Source organism: Muntiacus reevesi, chromosome 6 (genome assembly GCF_963930625.1).
Source record: "Muntiacus reevesi chromosome 6, mMunRee1.1, whole genome shotgun sequence".
NCBI lineage: Eukaryota > Metazoa > Chordata > Mammalia > Artiodactyla > Cervidae > Muntiacus > Muntiacus reevesi.
This window is the reverse complement of record NC_089254.1, coordinates 9055740-9076745: the sequence shown is the minus strand read 5'-3', so window position 1 is coordinate 9076745 and position 21006 is coordinate 9055740. Positions and strand designations below refer to the sequence as shown.

At 34.9% G+C, this 21006-nt stretch overlaps 1 protein-coding gene across 6 annotated transcripts in view; it reads right to left on the bottom strand.

Moving 5' to 3' along the window:
• AKAP9 (A-kinase anchoring protein 9) overlaps nucleotides 1–21006 on the bottom strand; it is a 166215-nt gene that overhangs the window by 19115 nt on the left and 126094 nt on the right. For all 6 annotated transcript variants that reach the window (XR_010663628.1, XM_065938573.1, XM_065938574.1 and 3 more), the window contains 14 exons: nucleotides 20210–20422; nucleotides 17409–17641; nucleotides 16340–16459; nucleotides 14426–14602; nucleotides 13706–13810; nucleotides 8601–8753; nucleotides 8071–8250; nucleotides 6015–7091; nucleotides 4698–4838; nucleotides 3724–4212; nucleotides 3259–3322; nucleotides 3047–3168; nucleotides 2292–2483; nucleotides 1843–2031 (listed from right to left, as the gene is read on the bottom strand). Coding sequence is in view for 5 of the 6 variants with exons in the window: in XM_065938573.1 (XP_065794645.1) it covers nucleotides 1843–2031; nucleotides 2292–2483; nucleotides 3047–3168; nucleotides 3259–3322; nucleotides 3724–4212; nucleotides 4698–4838; nucleotides 6015–7091; nucleotides 8071–8250; nucleotides 8601–8753; nucleotides 13706–13810; nucleotides 14426–14602; nucleotides 16340–16459; nucleotides 17409–17641; nucleotides 20210–20422 (3455 nt within the window). In the remaining variant the exon portion in view is untranslated. The remainder of the gene's footprint in view (nucleotides 1–1842; nucleotides 2032–2291; nucleotides 2484–3046; nucleotides 3169–3258; nucleotides 3323–3723; nucleotides 4213–4697; nucleotides 4839–6014; nucleotides 7092–8070; nucleotides 8251–8600; nucleotides 8754–13705; nucleotides 13811–14425; nucleotides 14603–16339; nucleotides 16460–17408; nucleotides 17642–20209; nucleotides 20423–21006) is intronic.

Here is a 21006-nt window from a genome sequence, read left to right as displayed (position 1 = left end):
TAGTATTCCCTGGTATGAATAATACAGCGTTTTATTTGAGCATCTTTTCATATATTTATTGGATACTCTTCACTTCTTTCATGAGCACATCCTTTAACACCTGTCCATTTTTCCACTGACTGTTCTATTCTCATTAGGTATTTGGTTTGTAGATGTCTTTTCTTGGGATATTTCTGTCTGGTTTTAGAGTTAGAGCAATACTGGCCTCACGGAATGAGCTGGCAAGTGTTCCTTCTTTATTTTGTAAGAGTTTGTGAAGAACTAGTATTAGTTCTTTCAACATTTGGAAGAATTCACTCGTGAGTCATCTAATCCTGAGCTCTACTTTGTGAAAAGTTCTACTATGACTTTAACTCTGTTATAGGTCTACTCTGATGGTCTGCTTTTTCATCAGCTTTAGTAGTATGTATACTTTCAGGAACTTGTCCACCTGATGCTACTGTAAGTAACTGTTTCAAATCACAGCAGGGACGTTGCTGGGGTGCGGTGTTCAAGCCTCTGCACCCCACTGCAGACTGCGCAGGGTCGGTCCGCGCCGCGCCTGTGAGCTTAGCCGCTCAGCTGCGTCTAGCTGACCCTCTGCGACCCTCTGGACTGCAGCCCACCTGGCTCCTCTGTCTGTGGGATTTTCAGACAAGACCAGAACAGGGAGTGTGGCTTCCTTCTCCAGGGGGTGTCTTCCCGATGCAGGGATCAAACCCACGTCTCCTGTGTCTCCTGTACTGCAGGATTCTTTAACTGCTGAGCCACTGGGCAAGCCCCCTGATCCCTGGTGGGGGAACTAAAATCCCATATGCCTCATGCTGCGGCCAAAATTAAAGGGTGTTTTACCATTTTCCTTAACTCAGTCCCCATAAAAGCCTCTATTTTATTTACCTTTCAAAGAGTCAACTTTTAACTTTTCATGCTCTCTACTGTGCCAGTGTATCCATTTCATTAATTTCTTTTTTATTAGAGTTGAGGCTCATTATTCGTGGATTACATATTTAAGAATCTGTCTACTCATGAAAGTTTATCTGTGACCCTAAATTCAATACTTGTGATGCTCTTAACAGTCACTCTCAAACATGTGCACAGAGCAGCAAGAAACTTAAATTGCTACATTCACACATTTCTAGTGGAAATCGAGCAAGGTGATACTTTGCCATCTTTTATTTCTTATACTGTAAACAAGTATCCTTCTGTCATCTATTTAGTGCCATATTTTGGGTACTTTTGTGCTTTTTATTGATGATTTTGCTGTTTAAAATGGTTCCCAAGCATAGGCACGAAGTATTATTGTCCAGGATGCCTAACAAGGCTGAAAGATACATTACAGAGAAAATGCATGTGTTAGAAAAGTATTGTTTAAGTTACAGTGCAGCTGGCCATGAGTTCAATGTTAATGATTCAACAATACATAATCAATAAGGTGTCTTTAAATAGAAATGCACATAAAATAAGATTATATATTGACTGCTTGACAGAAATGTCACCACCAGGGACTCACAGGGTTTCCCCTGCTGGCAACGGCTCAATATTCACAACAGCTTCACCAATCTTACTACTGCAAATAAAGAGAACTGATGGTATTTTATTCTTTCTGTTTTCTTTAGACTTATTTTATTACTCTTTTTCTAACTTCCCAAATTCGATGATTAACTCATTAATTTTTAGTCCTGCTTATTTTCTAACATAAGACAAAATATTTGTAGTAATACTTTTTATCCTAAATATTCTTAGTGGCTCCTGTTAAAATTTTAACCATAAGACTTACTCTAAAACTAATAAATGACTCATTTTCTCATTACTATTAAAAAGCATTCTTTGTTTTAAAGTTTTTTTACAGTCTCATTTTGATACCTGTTCTTGTAATCTCTGTTCCAAATAGTTTAATAATTCAACCGCATCTCCTGTACCGAGAGCTGTCAGCTCAGTCTGAAATGCGGCCAGTAAAGCACTGCGCTCCTTTAAGAAGACCTGCTGAAGAGCAAGCAGCAGTTCACCTCGCCAGTCGGAGGAGCTCTCCTGAGGTTGAGAACTATCATAAACCTAGCAGAGTAAAAAAACAAATGTTAGTTTTCAAGTAAGCTAAGAACTGTTCTAGAAATGATATTTGTATGCTAACCAAAATCAGCATCAGAAGCCTTAGAGGATACAAATTTATTTTCAAGTGTGCAACCTGGAGCATTTAAACAATACATAGAAATTTATGTGAAAAACATCATAAAAGACAAGTTAATTTGGCAAAGAGCCTTATTATTGATAAAAATCATTTAAAGCTACTTAGATGCACAATAGTCTTTGAGTACCTTGGCTTCTCTTTGCACTTGCATTTTGGTAATTAAATCCTTAAGAGATGAGATTGTACTGAGGTAAGCTCTTCTCTCTTCCAGCCAAGACTCTGAAGTCTGCTGAGCAGAATGGTCTTCTCCGTCACTACAGGGAGACTCAGTGAGAGACAGCACCTGCATGCCTTCAGTATGGACAGCTCTCAGTAAGCCCTAGAAGCCAGAACACAAAAGCCAGAGTGAAGACTTTTTCAAAAGCTGTAAGTCAGACATGAAAAGAGAACTCCCAGTTAGACAGACTTAGAAAAGCCACTACAGAAAGTAAACACCAGCCCACCATTACTGAATGCTTTCTTCCTGTGGAGGTTGGTAAGCCAATCCCAGAAGACTGCCTATGCCCTTATGTAGCTCTCATCTTGTAAGTTCTTTCTATTTATCTAATGTGGATTTAGTATCAGGCACTAATTTGACCAAAAGAAATTTGCAGAAGACAGGTTCTAGTCTTTGAGACTGCTTTAATAACTTGGCAAACAAAAATATTAGGAGTAGAAATTTTTAAAAATGTTTATACCATTAAATATACTCTACTTTATTAACTGTAAAATACATAAATAAAACTAAATAGAGCCGCAAGCTTCCTTCCAGCTATGAAATTCTCTCTTCAGAGGGTTCTTAATATAGTAAGATCTTCTATACTAACTTCTAATAAACTATTATGGTTCAACATAGAAACTACGCTGGCTAAGTTTTACTGAAAGATGGCTGTCTTCTAGTACCTTTATTTTCTTTGGAAATGAATCTCCTGAACTTTCACCTTCTTCTCCTCGGCCTTCCGATGCTGTGTCAAATCCCTGACTTTGTGAAAGATAAATTCCCTGACCCCAGTCTGATCCAGAATCTAAAATAAAGAAAACCATTGAGAACCAAAGAGAAACAAACTCTTTTTAAAGTAAGTACTATAAAAATTCCAGAAGTTTATATAACTTACCACTGGAACATATTTCTCTAGTTTGGTAAGCATCAGAATGTGTTAAATCAGGAATTGAGGAGCCCTAATCAGAGAACACAAAAGAAATAAAACATTTTTTGCTTTACTAAAAAAAAGGTCTGATGAACATTTTACTTCTTTTGTAATGCTGTCAAACAAGTATGTCCACCCCTTTCACAATAAATAAAACTATCCATGGTTTACAGTAAGGGTTTAATTTTTTTCTTCAGGGATATTACCATAATAAGAGACATTAATAAATTACGCAATGATAACATCAGGTTCTAAATCTGCATAGGAGCTTTGTGGGACATTACTATTTGACTATAAACAAAAGAAAGATTTTAAATTGTAGTTTTATTATAAGGAAGAAATTGCCCCCAAATTTCTCTCTTAACAACATAAGATTGTGAAAAGAAAAAAAACCACAGAATGTTGAAAAAATACACTGTGAAAACCAAATACCTCTCTAGACCTCAGACACTGCATCACCGCCTTCAAGGTACTACATTCCTCTGTCAGCAACTGGACAGCGACATAGTGATCTCTCTTTAAGGTTTCAGTTTCTGAAATGTGTCTGGATTCCATATCCAGAATTTCAGCAGCATGTAGTTCTTGCATCTGCTCAATCTTTTCAGTAAACTGATTAATTATTTCAGTGACTTCTTCTGATGAACATTCCCTCTGTAAGTCAATCTGGATTCCTGCATTTCTAACAAGAACTTGTGGAGTCTGATTGCTGCTGCTGACCTTGAGGGTCCCATCTGTCTGGGATGCGGAGCTTCGATCCACTTTTATAGGAAGTGACTCTAATGTGAAGACTTTTCTGTCTTCCTGTACCTCAGTATTATCTTCTCTTTCTGAGAAGCAGGATAATTTTGCTTCTGCCTTTTTGAGTTGATCCCTAACTTGGCTTAAATCTTTCTGGAGAAATGCTGTATATGTTTCTTTTACCTAAAACATAAAACAACAGTTTAGGACATTCAGGTAAAAATATCACATGTAGAATTTAGGGTTGAGAGTATAATTCATGCTAATATGCTCATTTTCCACAGAATAACAAGGAAAACATTTCAGAAACAGAGTTTTCATACACATTTGCATATATGTAGAGTCACAGATTAACACAGAAGTGAAATCATTTTATCGGACTCATATTTTTGGTTCTCAGGGGTTAACATCCCTCTTTCTCCTTCTTCATTAACTAGACTAGAAGATTAAAAGCATCCCCCTTTTAAGAGACTAAAAGATTAAAAGAGATTCCAAGGAAAACCAAACAAGAAAGATGAGAGCAATGAAATTTATAATAACTTTTCATTAAGCTTATGAAAGATTTTTTCCTAGCTGTTAAGTTATGGATCTAGAATTGTTTTCATATTAAGAGAATATACACTTTGAAATAAAATAGGTAGAAATAGAAGCTATGTTATTAATTTTACCAAAAGCTCTTCTTGAAGTTTTTCTGCTTTCTCTTTGTAACTGGCAAGTTCTTCTTTGGTAGCTGCTGACTCCGCTCTAACACTCTCAAGCTGACCAAAAAATCCATTTTCTTCACTGGTATGAAACAGCTCAGCAGTTGTCTGAATGGTAGTGGAAAACACAAATACGTCATTTTCAAAAAACAAAGCCAAATTCAAGGTACTTGAATATTTCAATAAAGCTTTTTCAGGAACAACTGCCTATCAGATTAAAGGGGTTAAAATGACCCATGTTCTTTCAACAAATAGGGAAACTCTTCAGAGCCATCATTTTATAGTCTTAAGTCAGTACACACACACAAAAAGAAAGATTTTTCTGGGAATGAAAGGTAAATCATGTCATTAGAATATATCTTTAAAAATTTATAATTAATGAAATAGTTTTAGTTATCTATTCAAAAATTTTTCATATTTATATCACCCTCCTCAAAAGATATGAGGTGGTTTACTAAGATATTTTTTAGATATTAGGAAATAATAAAATCTTACTAAGATATTTTAATTATATGGAAAGTCACGTTGCTATTTTAAATATTATTTACAGTAATTTATATAGTTTCAGTTACCTAGAAGGAAAAAGCCTAGTAAATGGAAAGAATTATTACTTTTTGACAAATAAATATTCATAGGAACCTAATATATCAGTTAATTTCTGGTGTTCAGATAAGACTACATAGTACTCAAAATTACAAATACATAAAGTGAGAATCTGAAAATTAAAGTCCTTTCACATCTGTCCTATGCTAAGAAATACCTACACTTTCAGGACTTTACATAAACAGACTTTCAGAGAAGAAAGGATGAAATCTAACAGAGGTACAGAATCTGTAAAAGCAAATGATTTATCACTCACACATTAATGCACTAGAACATTAATATATTCTGATATTTTTCATTGTGTAAAAGGAATGATAACACTTAACATGCATATTGGAAGAAAGAGGAAAAAAATCCTCACAAGTTCCAAGGGACATTTGCTATACTTAACATTTCCACGTTTCTTGGGACAGCTCTGCTTATGACTGCTCATAATGACTATAGCAGTAAAACAAATACTGTGATTTTAAAACTATACAAAATACAGTTTGTATCCATTATTCTAGTGATAATATTATGACCGTACAGAATGGTAATTTTTTTTTTATAGAAACCCTTTATATATGGAGTTGCTAGATATAAAAAACATTGTATGAATTTAATAAGTTAGCAATAAGTTTAAGGAAAAGGGAAAAGAGTTTCTTAAGGTATTTAAGTGAAAAACATCAAATACAAACTAACCTTGAGAACTTCAAAATCTCCTGGGGGGGTTCCTTCCCTTTCTTTGCCTCCCTGTTTTATCTCGTTGTCCTCCAATAGCTTCTGCAGTTCTAGTAGCTTCTTTTCTTTTTCCAGGGCATTTTTTTCTGCAATTTCTATCTGTTCTTTTTCTAAAATCAAACTGGTCTGCATTTCAACCACCTGGCTTTCTAATTCTGATATCCTCAAGGTAAGCGCTGACACATTTGACTCCATTTCATTTTCTGTTAGTTGAGTCAAATTCTGTATATTTGTTCTTTCAGGTTCTGATGAAGTTGATTGTCTATCTTGCCAGAATTTTGCATACTCTTTAACTGCTTCAAGTTGGACTTGACTCACAAGGGCAGCGGCAACTTTCTCCTCAAGTGTGCTCTGCAGGTCTACAATCTCCTTTTCCAGCACCTCTTTTTCAGCCTGGCCTCGCTCCCGCACGTCCTCTATCTGTCTATGACACCGCCTAAGTTCTACGTCCTTTGCACGCACAGTGCTCTCGAGCTGAAGCACCTTTGCTTCCAAGCTGCTTATGGAAACTCTGCTGTTTTCTTCAAAAGAACTGAGGTAAGTCTGATTTTCTAGGGGCAGAAGAACATCCTCAGGAAGGACTACTTGTAGTCCTGGGTTGTTTTTGTTCAGGTCATCTACAGCCATGTTAACACTTTTCTCCGGTATGTTATGGATTTTTTCAATATTTTCACGTTCTCTCTTTAAGTTGCACAATTCTTCTGTTAGTTGGTTCATTTTTAAATTGGTTTCTTTAAGTGCATTTTTCGTCAAGGCCATTTCTTCATTAGTGTTTTCTACTTGCTGTTCCAAAGCCAGTTTTTCAGCTGTTACCATATCCAACTGATGTTTTAAACTATCTGCTTCTTCTGGGAGAGAATTAGCAACCACTGATGTCTTTTGTTCAATATTTGCCAATTCCTGTTGAAGTTTTTCAATCACTTCATTCAGCTGCTCAATTTCTTCTTCTCTATTTTTCTTCACACGTTCTTGATCACTCAACAAACATTCTATCTGGGTTTCAAGATCCCTTATAAGTTCATTTTTTTCTTCAATAACCTATCAGTTAATAAAAAAGCAACATATGTAATAACTATTTATTTATATTTGGGGAATCTTATTTTATTAGGGCAATATCTTAAAGTATTGATCACAAACACAAAAATAATATACTTCTCAGAAATACTGAATTAATTTTAATATAGACCACAAGTCTTACATCATATCGAAAATGACCTTATTTAGAACTTCTTTCAGAAAATTATTAAATATAGAGCAATTCATGCATTTAATAGCTGATTTCCTATAACTAAAATTATCAGTATCAATACATTCTAATTGAAAAGGATGAAAAGTATTGAAATAAAAGTCTATAACAGATAGTGCTTAAATATCATTATTTGATTTAAAAACTCAAACATGATAGAAAAATTTTGAAGTTTTTAGTATTTTGGTTAGAATGATATGATGAAATCTGAGTTACCAGAGACTATGAAACATCAAAAATGTTTGACAATATTAGGAATGGATACAAATACACATAGCTTGTTAAACGAATATGTCTTAATAAATTAAAATTAATGGATAAAATAGAATTAGGTTTTATTTGGTTTTTACATTCAAAAAGAAACTGAAAAATAACTATTTTGTCCTTTAAAATTCTAGCTTAACCACTATGAAAAGCAGTATGGAGGTTCCTTAAAAAACAGAAAACAGAACTACTGTATGATCCAGCAATCCTACTCCTGGGCATATATCCAGAAAAGGCAAGAAGTCTAATTTGAAAAGATACACACACCCCAATGTTCACAGCAACACAAACTACTATACATAAAAAAGATAAGCATGAAAGGTTCACTGTATAATGGAGGGAACTCTGTTTAATATCTTGTAATAACTTTTAATGGAAAATAATCTGGAGAAAACTGGATCCGTTTGCGGTACACCTGAAATTAACAACACAGTGTAAATCAACTACTTCAATAAAAATAAAATTCTCATTTAAATAGTTTCATATAGTAATTTTAAATTAGTGTACCTTGTTATCTGTTGTCATTTTAAGTTGATGCTGAAGTTTCATAATTTGCTCATTCAATCGGTCAATTTCTACCTCTTTTTCTTGCATTATTTGAGCAAATTTCCCAAACATTACATGTTGATCCTGAGTAGAGATAGCATCAGATTCCTTTATGATAAATCCCAGTTTCTCGATTTCATCCTAGGAACAAAGATAACCATTTCAGTTGGATAGAGCATTACATGTGATCTTTAGAACATTCTGTCAATTAACTCTTACCAAGCTACAGCACCCAAAACGTTCAGAGCTACTATATAATTATTGTAAATTAATAAATCTTAAAATGTTTTGATAAAGGTCTCCAAAATTTTTCATATCTTATGAATTCAAACGTTTATGTTGGGTTGAAGATAAACTCTATGCAAATCCATTTGCAGCTATTATTCCTCTGTTAAGTATTATGTATTAGTTGGATTTAGCAAATGCTTAATACTATGTACAAGACAAAAACAATGAATTATTTAGAGGCAAATTTTTCCTTGAGCAATTACCTTAAATAATTTGTTTTCTTGTTCAAGTTCTTGTAGGCGGGTAGTAGACTCCTTTTTCTGTATTTCTAACTGCATATGTAGTTGCTGGACTTCTTCATTCTTATTTTCCAGTTCTTCTCTGAACTGTTCTAATTGCTCTTCTAAGTTTGTGATCTTTGATACCAAAATTATCAAAGGGAAAGAGAAAAACAACTGTTCATATAGATGTTTATTTGTCAAGAGAGAATGAAGAGTGCTGGATTAAGCTCTACAGTATACATGCTCAAAACAGGTGAGCCATGAAAATAAAGGAAAGCGGTTTCTCTAAGCCAGATATAACTGTGTGGTTTCTAGACATTTTCAAGCTAAACACTTTAAAACTATCCTTCCCAAACTGTCCTTCAGAGGAAGGCTATAAGGAGTCATTTCCTACCAAATATTACCTTCTGATAAAGCATAAGAGTCATGAGAGGAAGGGAAAGAATCCACATTTTATATCTTATTTTATGTTAAATTAACTGCTATCAAAAAGGTTCAAAAAGCTGTAGAATTAAGTCAGTTATTTTAGCCACCAAGTGAGACTAACTCAATTTAGTCCGTATTAATACTTAACCCCATAAAAGTTTTGGCAGCCGCATGCCTTATTTGGGCAGAAGGGAGCAGATGGAGACTCTGAGACCAAGAGACACTTAGGTCTGACATACAGAAACTTACAGCGTAAGTTAGTAAAACCATTTTAGGAGAAAACTAGAGTGTTCCTATATGTAAGACAACTGAAATTCAGCTCTGAGTGCAGATTACCACTAATGGTAAAGCAATTGCTCTTTGATAGTTATATAGAGATTGAAACTAATGGTGAATAGTAAGAGCTAACTATATTTTAAAAATTGGGCTTGCTTGAGGACAGGAACAGTTGTTTACCTCAATGCTTTGCAAGTTCTTAGTACATTTTTAATGAATGGATTTTCAAATGTTTATTTGTCTAATGATCAAAAGTGCTGCATTAAAACCAACCTAAGATGCAAGGGCAGCATTTAGTGGCAGCTGGCCCAGAGAAAACTTGCAAGTCATTTATTATCTTAGAACCTGAAAAGGGGCACATTCTGATTACACACCAACATGTAGTCAGATGGAGGAGGACATGGCACCCACTCCAGTGTTCATGCCTGGAGAACCCCATGGACAGAGGAGCCTGTAGAGCTCCTCTACAGTTCATGGGGTAACAAAGGGTCGGACACGACAGAGTGATGGAGTACAAGTAGTCAGAATTCTATCTTAGCATTAGCAAAGCAAAGACCTTCAAAATCATTTAACCTCGTATTTCTGTAACAGAAATCATACTTATATTAGTAATAAACAGTCATCATTTATAGCTTCCCTGATGGCTCGGATGGTAAAGAATCTGCCTGCAATGCAGGAGACTCAGGTTCCATTCCTGGCCTGGGAAGACCCCCGAAGAAAGGAATGGAAACCAACTTCATATTCTTGCCTGGAGGATTCCATGGACAGAGGACTCTGGCGGGCTACAGCCTGTGGGGCTGCAAAGAGTCGGATGTTACCAAGCAACTGACACTTACAGACAACTTACTGTTAAGACACTGCATAATATGCTTTATATGTATTATTTTTTCAAAGCCCTGTAATGACTTTACACATCTTTACTAGGATTATCTCCATTTCAGAGATGAGGACGGGAGTCACTGAGACAGGAGTGCCTTGTTCTGCAGCCACAGGGCTAGTATGTGGAAGTCACCTGTGAACCTGAGGAGTTTACCTCTGGAACCTGACATTCTTAACCATCATTTACCCTACCTCTAATAACTAATGCCTAAGACTTACATTTAAGTAATTTTCTTTAATACTGGTATTAAACTCAGTAATAACACCTGAAACATAGTTAGCAGCTGCACACATATAATTATCAGGTTAGTCTCCTGAAGACTGTGATGATTATGTCTTCTTCAGACATTTATACTTCTTCTATCTTCTGTGACTACTTTTGGTAACAAGGTATTATTTCAACACACACACAGATATTTAAGCTCAAAACTGCTGCCCTAATTGCCTGTCTCACCTGATACTTATTTTCTTTTTTGATAAAACAGTTTACGGTCAAATTCTTAGCCTTAATATTCAAAGCATAGTCCCGGGAGGAGAACTAGCATCACATGGGAACATGTTTGAAGCAGATTCTCAAGCCTCACCCTGGGCCCACTGAATCAGAGTCTTCATTTTAAAATGATCCCTAAGGGGATTCATAGTGCATTCAAGTTTCAGAAGCACTCATCTAAAGCACTAACATTCCCATCATAAGCAGTTGAACTTCAGGCATCAAAATAGAGACTTCAATTCCCAAAATGACACCGTGAGGCATTCTTTTTTCTTCTTAGCCAGACTTCAGTTTCAGTCCCTGGCTGTCTTATTTCTGAGGCTATGATAACCAAGAACCAGAAAAATATTATTAAGGTTTAAAAACAGAATGGCAGCTTTTTGGTTAACCTTGTTTAATGTAGCTATCAAATGATATCTAGATTGTCTGGATTACATTAATCAGCACCTATTTGTGTTTTAAGAATTTTTTCTTTCAAATATGTACACACACACAAGGGCGTTAAATGTGTACACACACACACACGGGCTACACACACACATGCACACATGTACACACACACACTCTTCCCAGGTAGCACTAGGGGTAAAGAACCCTCCTGCCAATGCAGGAAACGTAAGAGATACAGGTTAGATCCCTGGGTCAGGACGATCCCCTGGAGAAGGGCATGGCAACCCACTCCAGTATTCTTGCCTGGAGAATCCTATGGACAGAGGAGCCTGGTGGGCTACAGTCCATGGGGCCACAAAGAGTCGGACACGACTGAAGCAACTTATCACAGTCCAGCACACACATACAGATATATATCCTAATTACACAGAAGATTCCTTGAGATTGGTGCTGGTTTTAAAATTGGTGCTCTACACATGGCAATTCAATAAATGCTGCATGACTGTCTATGATCATTTCTCATCAACAAGGCAAAACATGCCCAGATGTTTTGACAGTAAAGCATCACAAAGCTGCAGAATCAGAGAAATCGAGGAGGAATTCTTGTTCAGCCACTTACTGTGTACAGACCATGGGCAAGTTCCTTAACCTTTACTGAGATCTGGTTTACTCAAGAATAAAGTGGAAACTCCAAAAGAACCTATCCTCAGGGAGAGTGTAAGGTTAACGACACAAAGCATTAATTAAAATACCGACCACTTTCTAGCACAGACCTCAATAAAGTTAACTACTAGTATTTATGATTGTCATTTGTAAGTTAGATCTCATTGCTGCTGCTGCTAAGTCGCTCTATTTAAAACCTATCCTATTGAAAGCATCTTTTTCTTAAAGAAATTCTATTTCTCTCCACGTTATTCTCCTTCTCTTATACAGCCTGAAACCCTTATCTTCTAAGGTTTTCTTTTCTTTCACTCTGCATTTCTAAATGTTGTAATAAACTTCTTAAAAAGCTGTACGCACAGTTAGGCTATGAGAGTAGTAGGAAGTATCTCAAATACAACGACACACAGACACCTTACGTTTATACTGTCAGATGTCTGAAAACACTTGTCTAGTGCAGGAGAGAATGCTTAGGAAGTTATCTTCATTAAAAGATATGTTTCAATTTCACACCCCTATCTTTCAGTCTCCAGTTACTGAGTGACTGGGTTCTGAGAGAACACTTGTCACTGTTCTTCAAAATCAGCAGACCAGGTTTGTTGTTTAGTCGCTAACTTATGTCCGCCTCTCTGTGACCCCAAGGACTGTCGCCCGCCAGCTCCGCTGCCCATGGGATTTCCCAGGCAAGAGCACTGGAGTGGATCAAGGTTAGCTGTCAACTTAATTCTTCACTCATTCAACAGGGTTGGCTGTTTCAGCTGTAAAGACTGGTAGCTAGTTGTTACAAGCTCTGTAAGGTCTCTTATAATTCCAACAAATACAATTCTAAGTAAGTAGGAGACAGTTATTGGATCCTTACTTCAAGAAATGAAGCGGTTAAGTAGTGTTAAATAAAATTGAAATGACAATATAAATTATTTCTGCCTTTGTGACCAGTTTTGGAGTTCCATCTTTTTAGAAAGCAGATCATCTATTGATTATTTAGTGTAAGAGAAATCTTTAAATGTTAATTCTTTTTGAAGCACACATAACAAAAGTGGTTATATGTCAACAAGTGTCCCCAGTCACTCACATAAAAGCCAAAAAATAAAATAAGAATCTCTTAGATAAACATTAGTTAGTGCTATGAGATAATGAGAAAATAATAATTTTCATGAAAATAATCTTTTCCATTATTTATATAGATGACTTTTTTCTTCTCTAAACTACAAGTTCTCTGAGCTATAGTTTTAGGTGACATCTAAATCAGTCTTCTTTTTTGCAAAGTACTCATTAACATTTATAAACTGTTTACACTCAATAAATACACATCAAATGTTCTGAGAAAATTATATGGAAAGAGATAAAAATGTAATTGAAACTTCTGAAACATTTAAAATGATATGCTATAGCTACATAGCAAGGTACAATATGCTAGAGAAAAACTGATGACGGACAAAGGATTAAAGAATTAGGACTGGAAAAGGACGACTGTTTTACAACTGCACCTTCTGGCTTTCTTGGGGAGGGGGGAGGGAGGGAGCAGAAAACACAGAAGAACTTTACAGAATTAAGAACGTGTTTATTAGTATACTATAAAAAGGCACTACTACCTCCCATGGAAATGTAACTTTAGAAAAGACAAACTCCACAGGAAAGTGGCAATAATTCAAAGTCTATGGCAAGGCCAGGAGGAAGACACTTCCTTGTGTCCCAACACTACTATTTCTCTCTACTCTCGTCTTCATTTAATTCATACCTACCAAACTGGCCACCTTTTTGTCCTCAAAACTCCCTCCTCTGTCAAGGCTACTTGTCCCCTCTTCTTCATTTCAGTTTACTGGTTCAAATGTTTACTGTCTTCAATGTCAACTTAGGCAATGAGCTAAGAAACAGTCTATACTTTGGTTTCACACCATATTATTCTAATTAAATTAAATTTTCTAAAGTAATTCAAGCCACATTTTGTCGTTAAAAATAAACTTACCTCTTTTTCCTTTCTGTCTATGGCATCTCGCTCTGCCTGCAATTGTATCTCTAGAGACAATTCTGCTTTAGCTTCTACAGCTCCAAACTGTTTTCGGTCCTCTACCTTTAAATACATAAAAATTTTCTCAAAATTTCAGACATTAAATCCTGATTATCCATTTTAATTGGAGAAGTAGCAATTCTATTTCTTGAATTAGAAGTAGCCTACATTAGTGAATAATCAAAAGTTACAACATTTACTCTTGAATGCACTTTATATAAATTAAAACAAGAATGCCTGACAATCTTAAAATTCATTTCTCAGGTAAAATGAAGGCTATCCCCTCATCTCCTCCCCTCTCAAATTTCCTTATCCTGCTTTTCTTTAGCATAATAGGAACAGATCTCACTGCTTCTTAGTCTGGGGCACAGCATCAGCTTGAATTGGTGCCTACGGATTTTCGCTTGGCTGTTATTTTAGAATCTTATTAATGCTTAAAAGGGTAATTAAATCTTCTGGCTTAATTAATCTTTCTTAATCAGGACCCAGTATGCAAGGGATATTTGGAGAAAAGAATAAACATAAACGGTTATGATGTCAATGAAGACATACAGATACATTATGCAATATCAACAGAGTCCTTAGTAATTTTTTTATGTAAATAAACTGCTGTTCATGTAACTAAGTGTAATCGGTACTAAAACATTTGATAAAATTAACCCAAAGGAAATGTCATACCTTTTGAAAAGTGTCTGCACTAACTAGTAACGCTTGCTCCAGCTCCCTTACTCTAAACTCCAGTTTCTCAATTTCTTCATTCCGCTCCTGTATATCCCTCTGAAGTTGCTCTTTAGACAGCAAAAGCTCACTGCATTTGTCTGTTTTTTCTTTCAGATGATTTGTTAACTGCTCAACCTGGAAATATAATCAGCAAAAACTGTAATGTTAAAATATGTAGGCATGTGAGACAAGTGCTCGGGCCTGGTGGGCTGGGAAGACCCAGAGGCATCGGGTGGAGAGGGAGGTGGGATGGGGAATAAGTGTAACTCTATGGCTGATTCATATCAATGTATGACAAAACCCACTGAAAAAAAAATAAATAAATAAAACCCTCTGACTTCAAAAAAAAAAAAGAAAGAAGAAAATATGTAAGCATGTTAGTAATCTATCCTCCTTTCAATATTTTTTAGATACTATGCCTAATTTTATTTTTGATAAGGGTGGCACTATCATCTCCAACTATAGCAACATTTTCTGAGTTGATGTATCCAAGCAGCATTAAAGAGAAATAATATTGCTTTCACCAACTCTTTTAAGAGAGTTCTATTAAGACTGAGGTTTTCTCTAGCTAGGAGGAAAAAATAAATGCATTTTTAAATAATGTTGAATTGCAAGTTCTAATAGCCCAACCACACTAAAACCTAATAAAGAAAAAAGTTTACACAGTACTTACATTCAAATGTGAGATACAATGACCTAAAAAAACCTTCACGGATTATACTTTTCTTTCCACCAATGGTTTATTAACACATATAATAATACAGTGGTTCAAAAATACCATAGGGACAGAAGGGAACTAGGGACCTTTAATACAGTTATTTGGAAAAAAGCTTTTCAGCCCACACATTCCACCAACCTAGGAGAGGGATCAGGATGCCAGGTAGTGCGAGGGATCTGTGTACCCTGAAAAAGTGATTCGGATAAGAAGCAGATGGAAGGATATAGGAAAGATCTATAAGATAGCTTGTGAAATTAGTTCTGGTCAAATGAAGAGAGAAAGCTTGTTAAAAAAAGAAATATGATGGTAAGAAAAAAAAAAAACTACCTTATTTCAGTGAGATTCTTGGAGGAAATTATCTAAAAATGACACATCTTCCTTAAAACATTAAAAGAAATGCTAGCTTACCTACAATTAGAGGTTGAGAAAGGACAGTAATAAAGCCTGAGGAGAAGCTTGAACAAAAAAAGGTGGACTAAGAATTGAAGTAAGGTTAAAGGAGAAGACAATAAAGCAGGTATAGCAAAATGGCACAGTGTACTGTTAACAACTAGATTTTTTTTTTTTTTTTTTTGATGCTGAGAAAATCAGAACCTAGAGAATCAGATCTGGCTAAATAAGGAGAAAACAAATGGATCACCATGTTTTAGAAGAAAATCAAACACATACTTTCGTGTTAGTTTCCTAAAGTTTTATGAATGAGGCAGATCACCCTTTTTAAATATAAGGAAACAAATAGTAGGAAATGACTAAATTCTAGAGCTTAATTATTCTTTTGAGATTCAACAAACACACAGCTATTTTACAAAATGTAGAATATGTCAGGAACATGATGAATGACTATAAACTCTGTGGGGATTGCTAACTTTTCTACTGCTCCAGTAGGTAACGCTTTTCTACATCAGATTCCTTCTGGTCTTTTGTTTTTAAAGATACCTTTTGTTAAAAAGACTGTAGATAACATTTTATGACAGTAAGTTATAGGTATTTTATACTTCTTTGGTATCTTTACCTTCTCATGTTAAATATTTAAGTTTCTGATTTTGAAAACTGATATACAATAGAAAGAATTCAAGTTTTATAAGATACAAATCTTATTTTATACATAACATACCAAATTAATGTATGGAAGACAATAGCAATAAAAACATTACCTCTCTAGTTTGGTGTTCACTGCTAGGCTGGAATCGAGGCACGGCCTTAAGCTGTTGTTCCAGTTTCTGTATTTCCTGTTGGAATACATCTCTCTCGTGTTCTCTATCAACAGCTTGCTCCTAAAGTTTAATAATGATAGTAACTGAAGAAATAATATTTATTGAAGTTATTATTTCCTTTACTTCCCTTTAATTGTAGGCACAGTTGTCTGTCTGAAGATGAACAATTGATGATCACAGAAATGCTCCAAACCAAAAAGGCTTAAAAAGATAATACTTTTGTGTGGTACAGAGCCTAGTAGGCCTCTTGCCGTATGATACATAACCTAGGGCTCTTCAGCAAAACTGTAAGCACTTAAATGTTACCTGAAGCACAACATTTTAAAAAATTCAAGTAATGTTAAATACAAAATGAAATTAAAATGGTCTCCTTAAAATGAATTTACTTTTTTGAAACAAAGGAGGCCGAGGACTCCCACTATTTAAGCAAAATAAGTAGAATAAATTGTGTTGCAGATACATTATTTTAATCTAGGTTTTTTTTAATACCTAAAATTACAAAGTGTGTTAGAATCTGATTCTCTGATCTGTGAAGATAACATAAAACTTAAATGAAACTCCAAAGAAGAAAATCCACATGAAATTAGAGATTTAACATCATCTTTGGAAGACAGTAATGACAGCATGAAAATAGTTGCAGTTCTTTGCTTCCAGGGCACACTGTTACTTATGTGTATACGTTTTATGGGTGACATGGTGGACAATTAGCTCTTAGGATCCTTACTTGTTCTGACTACTGGTTAAGAAAAAGACTAGGACAAGTTTCTTAACTATGAATCTGGAAAGGCTAACTGGTAGAGCTTATTCATAATATGCTTGTACTGCTTTTAATTCTGAAAGCTGCAGAATAAAAATTTTTAATTGAAATAATACTTTTCAATTAATTAGTACATGACACAAATAGATAAAAATATTGGAATTTAAGTCTTTTCATAATTTAAAATTCACAACATAGAATAGTAGCAAGTAGCACTCCAAAGAAAAAATTATTAAAGTTGAGAATACTTACATCTAAAAATTTTCTCATTTTTTCTAACTGCTTTTCCAATGCTTGATTTTGTTGTCTTAAATCCATTAGCTCAGCATTTTTTTCCTGTTCCAGTTCTATAAATCTACTGACTTGTTCTTCAACATCTATTTCTAGAGCTTTCACTTGTTTTTGAAGGTCATCACGCACTTTTTCAGCTTGACACTGTACCTCTAGTTTTTCCTTCATCAGTTTTTCTGTCTCCTGTAGTAATTCTGTTCATGAATACAAAAATATACTACATTAAGTCACAATTAATGATGCTGTGATAGGGAAATCACTCATAACTGTGTTCAGATTTTAACTTCATGAAATTAAGGGGCTGAGTTTTATTTCAAAAACAGGTAAAAAAGGAAAATACTCATGTGAAAATATAAAAATAACATATTCTGATATAAGTAAGCAAGCTAGTATCAATAAAATCATACAGAATTAACAAAAAGAATTATGTCCTATCACTAAAAACAGTATTTTTGTGAAAAGAACACAGCAAAGGACCCCCTCAAAGTCCACTTTCACTACAAGGAAACAAGCAAAATCTAACCAAATTCAAAGCACAGAAATAACTCACCTCAGGCAAAAATCAATCCATTAAAAACCTGTAAAGTCATTTTTATATGCATACACAACACACACGAAAATCAAGTACTGTAAATCTTTAACCAAGGTCAGTAAGAGTTACAGAAAAGAAATATAACCAGAATCAGAGTTTCCTGTTAGTCTTACTCCTATTTGATCCACATTCCTGAGTTACTCTTACATGTTCACATGTATGTGTATCTAGGGAAAATTGACAAGTATGAGAGGCAGTGTGCTGCTTAAGCGCAAAGACTGTGGGTTAACATCCTAACTCTACCACTTCTGATATTTAATACGATGTCCTTCAATTTCCCTGTATGTCAAATGGGAACTAGTAACAGTACTGATCTCTATTTCCCCACAATAAGTTAATATATATCAAATAAGTTAATACATCAATGTGTGAAAAACAGTGCCTAGACTATGGAAAGCACTACATATAAGTGTTAGCTATTATTATTATTAATCATAGAATAGTAAACTTTATACAGCAAAGTAAAACAATTCTTTAATGAAGAAAATGGAATGAATATAACTCCAGAGTCTTTACACTAACTGGTCCGTCAAATTAGGAATCTACAGAAAGCAGCTTTCCTTTTAAAACAACCAAAAAGTAATCAACCAGAAAGTCTCTTCACTAAATTTCATTGATCCTGTTGATACCACCATCTTATATACTGCTTTAGAAAAGAGTACTGTGAAAAGTCATAGGTTGTAAGAACTTAATATAGTCATTAAAGAAAAAAAGTGTTTTAATTCATATTATATTGCCTACCACTATTTCATCCATTTTCTTGACAAACATGAAATAGTCTTAAGCTCTGTGGGAATAATATGATGATGGTCACTACGAATCTCAGTTTTTAACTCCAAATGTTTATTGTAAAAGTTTTTTGTTGTTAACGAGAAAAACGTGTAAGTATGAACATAGCAGCAAAATTAGATATATGTTAGTTGACTGAAAAATCCAAGGGTCACCCAATGGCCATGCAACTGTGTAAACACACCTGCTCCAGGCGCTGCATCGACTGCAGCATCTACTAGTCCTATTAGGAAAAAACACACACACACACAACAAAACATGGTGATTTACATGTCAGCTATTTCCTAAAACAGAGTAATACATACACACACACAGAAAACAACTAGGAACAAAAGCTGAACATACTGACTGTCTGATTACATTTTGAGATGTAGCCATATTCCTTGAATATTTTACATGCATGATACACATACTTTGCACATGAAAAATGCCAACCCTAAACCCGTGTTAAACAAATTTGAGTAACCAGAAAAGCTTCACCATATTATAGGAATGTATGTTGTATCTCTAAATTGATAAAATTTAATTAGTAAAACTACATATTTATAATTCTAACTGCATGTATAACATAAAGGTTAAAGTGAAAGTCGCTCAGTCGTGTCTGACTCTTTGCGACCCCATGGACTATATAGTCCATGGAATTCTCCAGGCCAGAATACTGGAGTGGGTAGCCGTCCCTTCTCCAGGGGATCTTCCCAATCCAGGAATCAAACTGGGGTCTCCTGCATTACAGGCAGATTCTTTACCAACTGCACTACCAGGGGAGTCATAATATAAAGGTGAAAGGATATGACTAAAAGGATTTAAAGTTCCATTGTTACAAAGACTGACACCTATTTTTTAAACCACTAATTACCTAATTTCTCATTTAAGAAAAGATTAGAGGTTATCTGTAAACTTATTTATTCTTTGAACTCCTGCTTATATTCAACTAAATGTCAGCCTGCTTCTAACAGCCTTTTCAATCTATTATCTTGCAGGCTGAAATCCACCCCATCTGCTCACTACTAGTGCATGATCAAGTGCTCTTAGCTAGTTAATCCAGGCATACATTTTGCTGCCTTTCTGCAATTGAAAGAACTAAATCTCATACAACTTAAAAAAAATCCCGCTTCATTATATCCAGCTTTCTCTTTAGGCAGAGGTTTGAGGAGAAACAAAGAATTATCTTTCCTGTTAACATATACCAAAGGAAAAAGAAAAAAAAAAAAACACCAAACCTGATTCCACATGGTTGGCTAATAAGACAATTACCAGTAAGGTAGATTTTCTTATTATTTTTCAACCCCTATATAAAACATAAATAATGGCATGGAAAGGGGAAAAAGAAGTCAACCTGGACTTTTAAGGAATGCTTCACATAAAGTCGAGAAATACGTACGCTGTTCAGCAGGGCCTGCCCCTGCTTTCATAGCCTCCTTCTGCCTCGACAGTAACTCTCTTTCTTCTTGGATCTGCTGTTGCTCTGCTTCTAGTTCTTGTAATCTGTTACCTGCACATAATAACTCCTGCTCAAGACGATCTATTGTATCAGTTTTCTCCTGAATTTGCCTTTCAAAAAGTGTTTTCTCATCTGCATAGCCATCAATGACACCTATAAAATAAAATTAACAAGGAATGCAATTACTATTTCAAATTTTACTATTATATATTTATATAAATAAAAAAGGTGTACTGTCAGCAAATTTTAAATCACTTCAGCCTATTAAAAATCTTAAATCAATTTGCTGCTGCTGACAGTAGCACCTATAATATGTTCAATACAGTCTTATTAGCCATTGTGTTTAAATATGAAATTTCTCTGAATTTTCTATTACTTGTTAAGCTAATTTATCACGTCATGTTGGTGTAACATATTTTTTTAAACAGATAGGTTCCTGGAAAGCTTAATATAAATCAAACGCCTGTGAACTGAATCACATTTTAAATATACTAGAGAAAGTTAATACTTTAAGTGATTCTAGAAGCCTAACACCCACAATAGCATGGTACGATATAAATAGCATGGGGCTTCAGAGGCTTAAAGCTTGGAATCAGCATTTAAAGGTGACTTTGAACAATTTATTAGTATCTCTGTTCCAGTTCCCTCATCTTTAAATGAAAAGAGCTGTCTTAGGATGGAGGGATTATGGTAGCAACTCACTATCATCCACTTTTTTATTTTCTAAAATTTTAAAT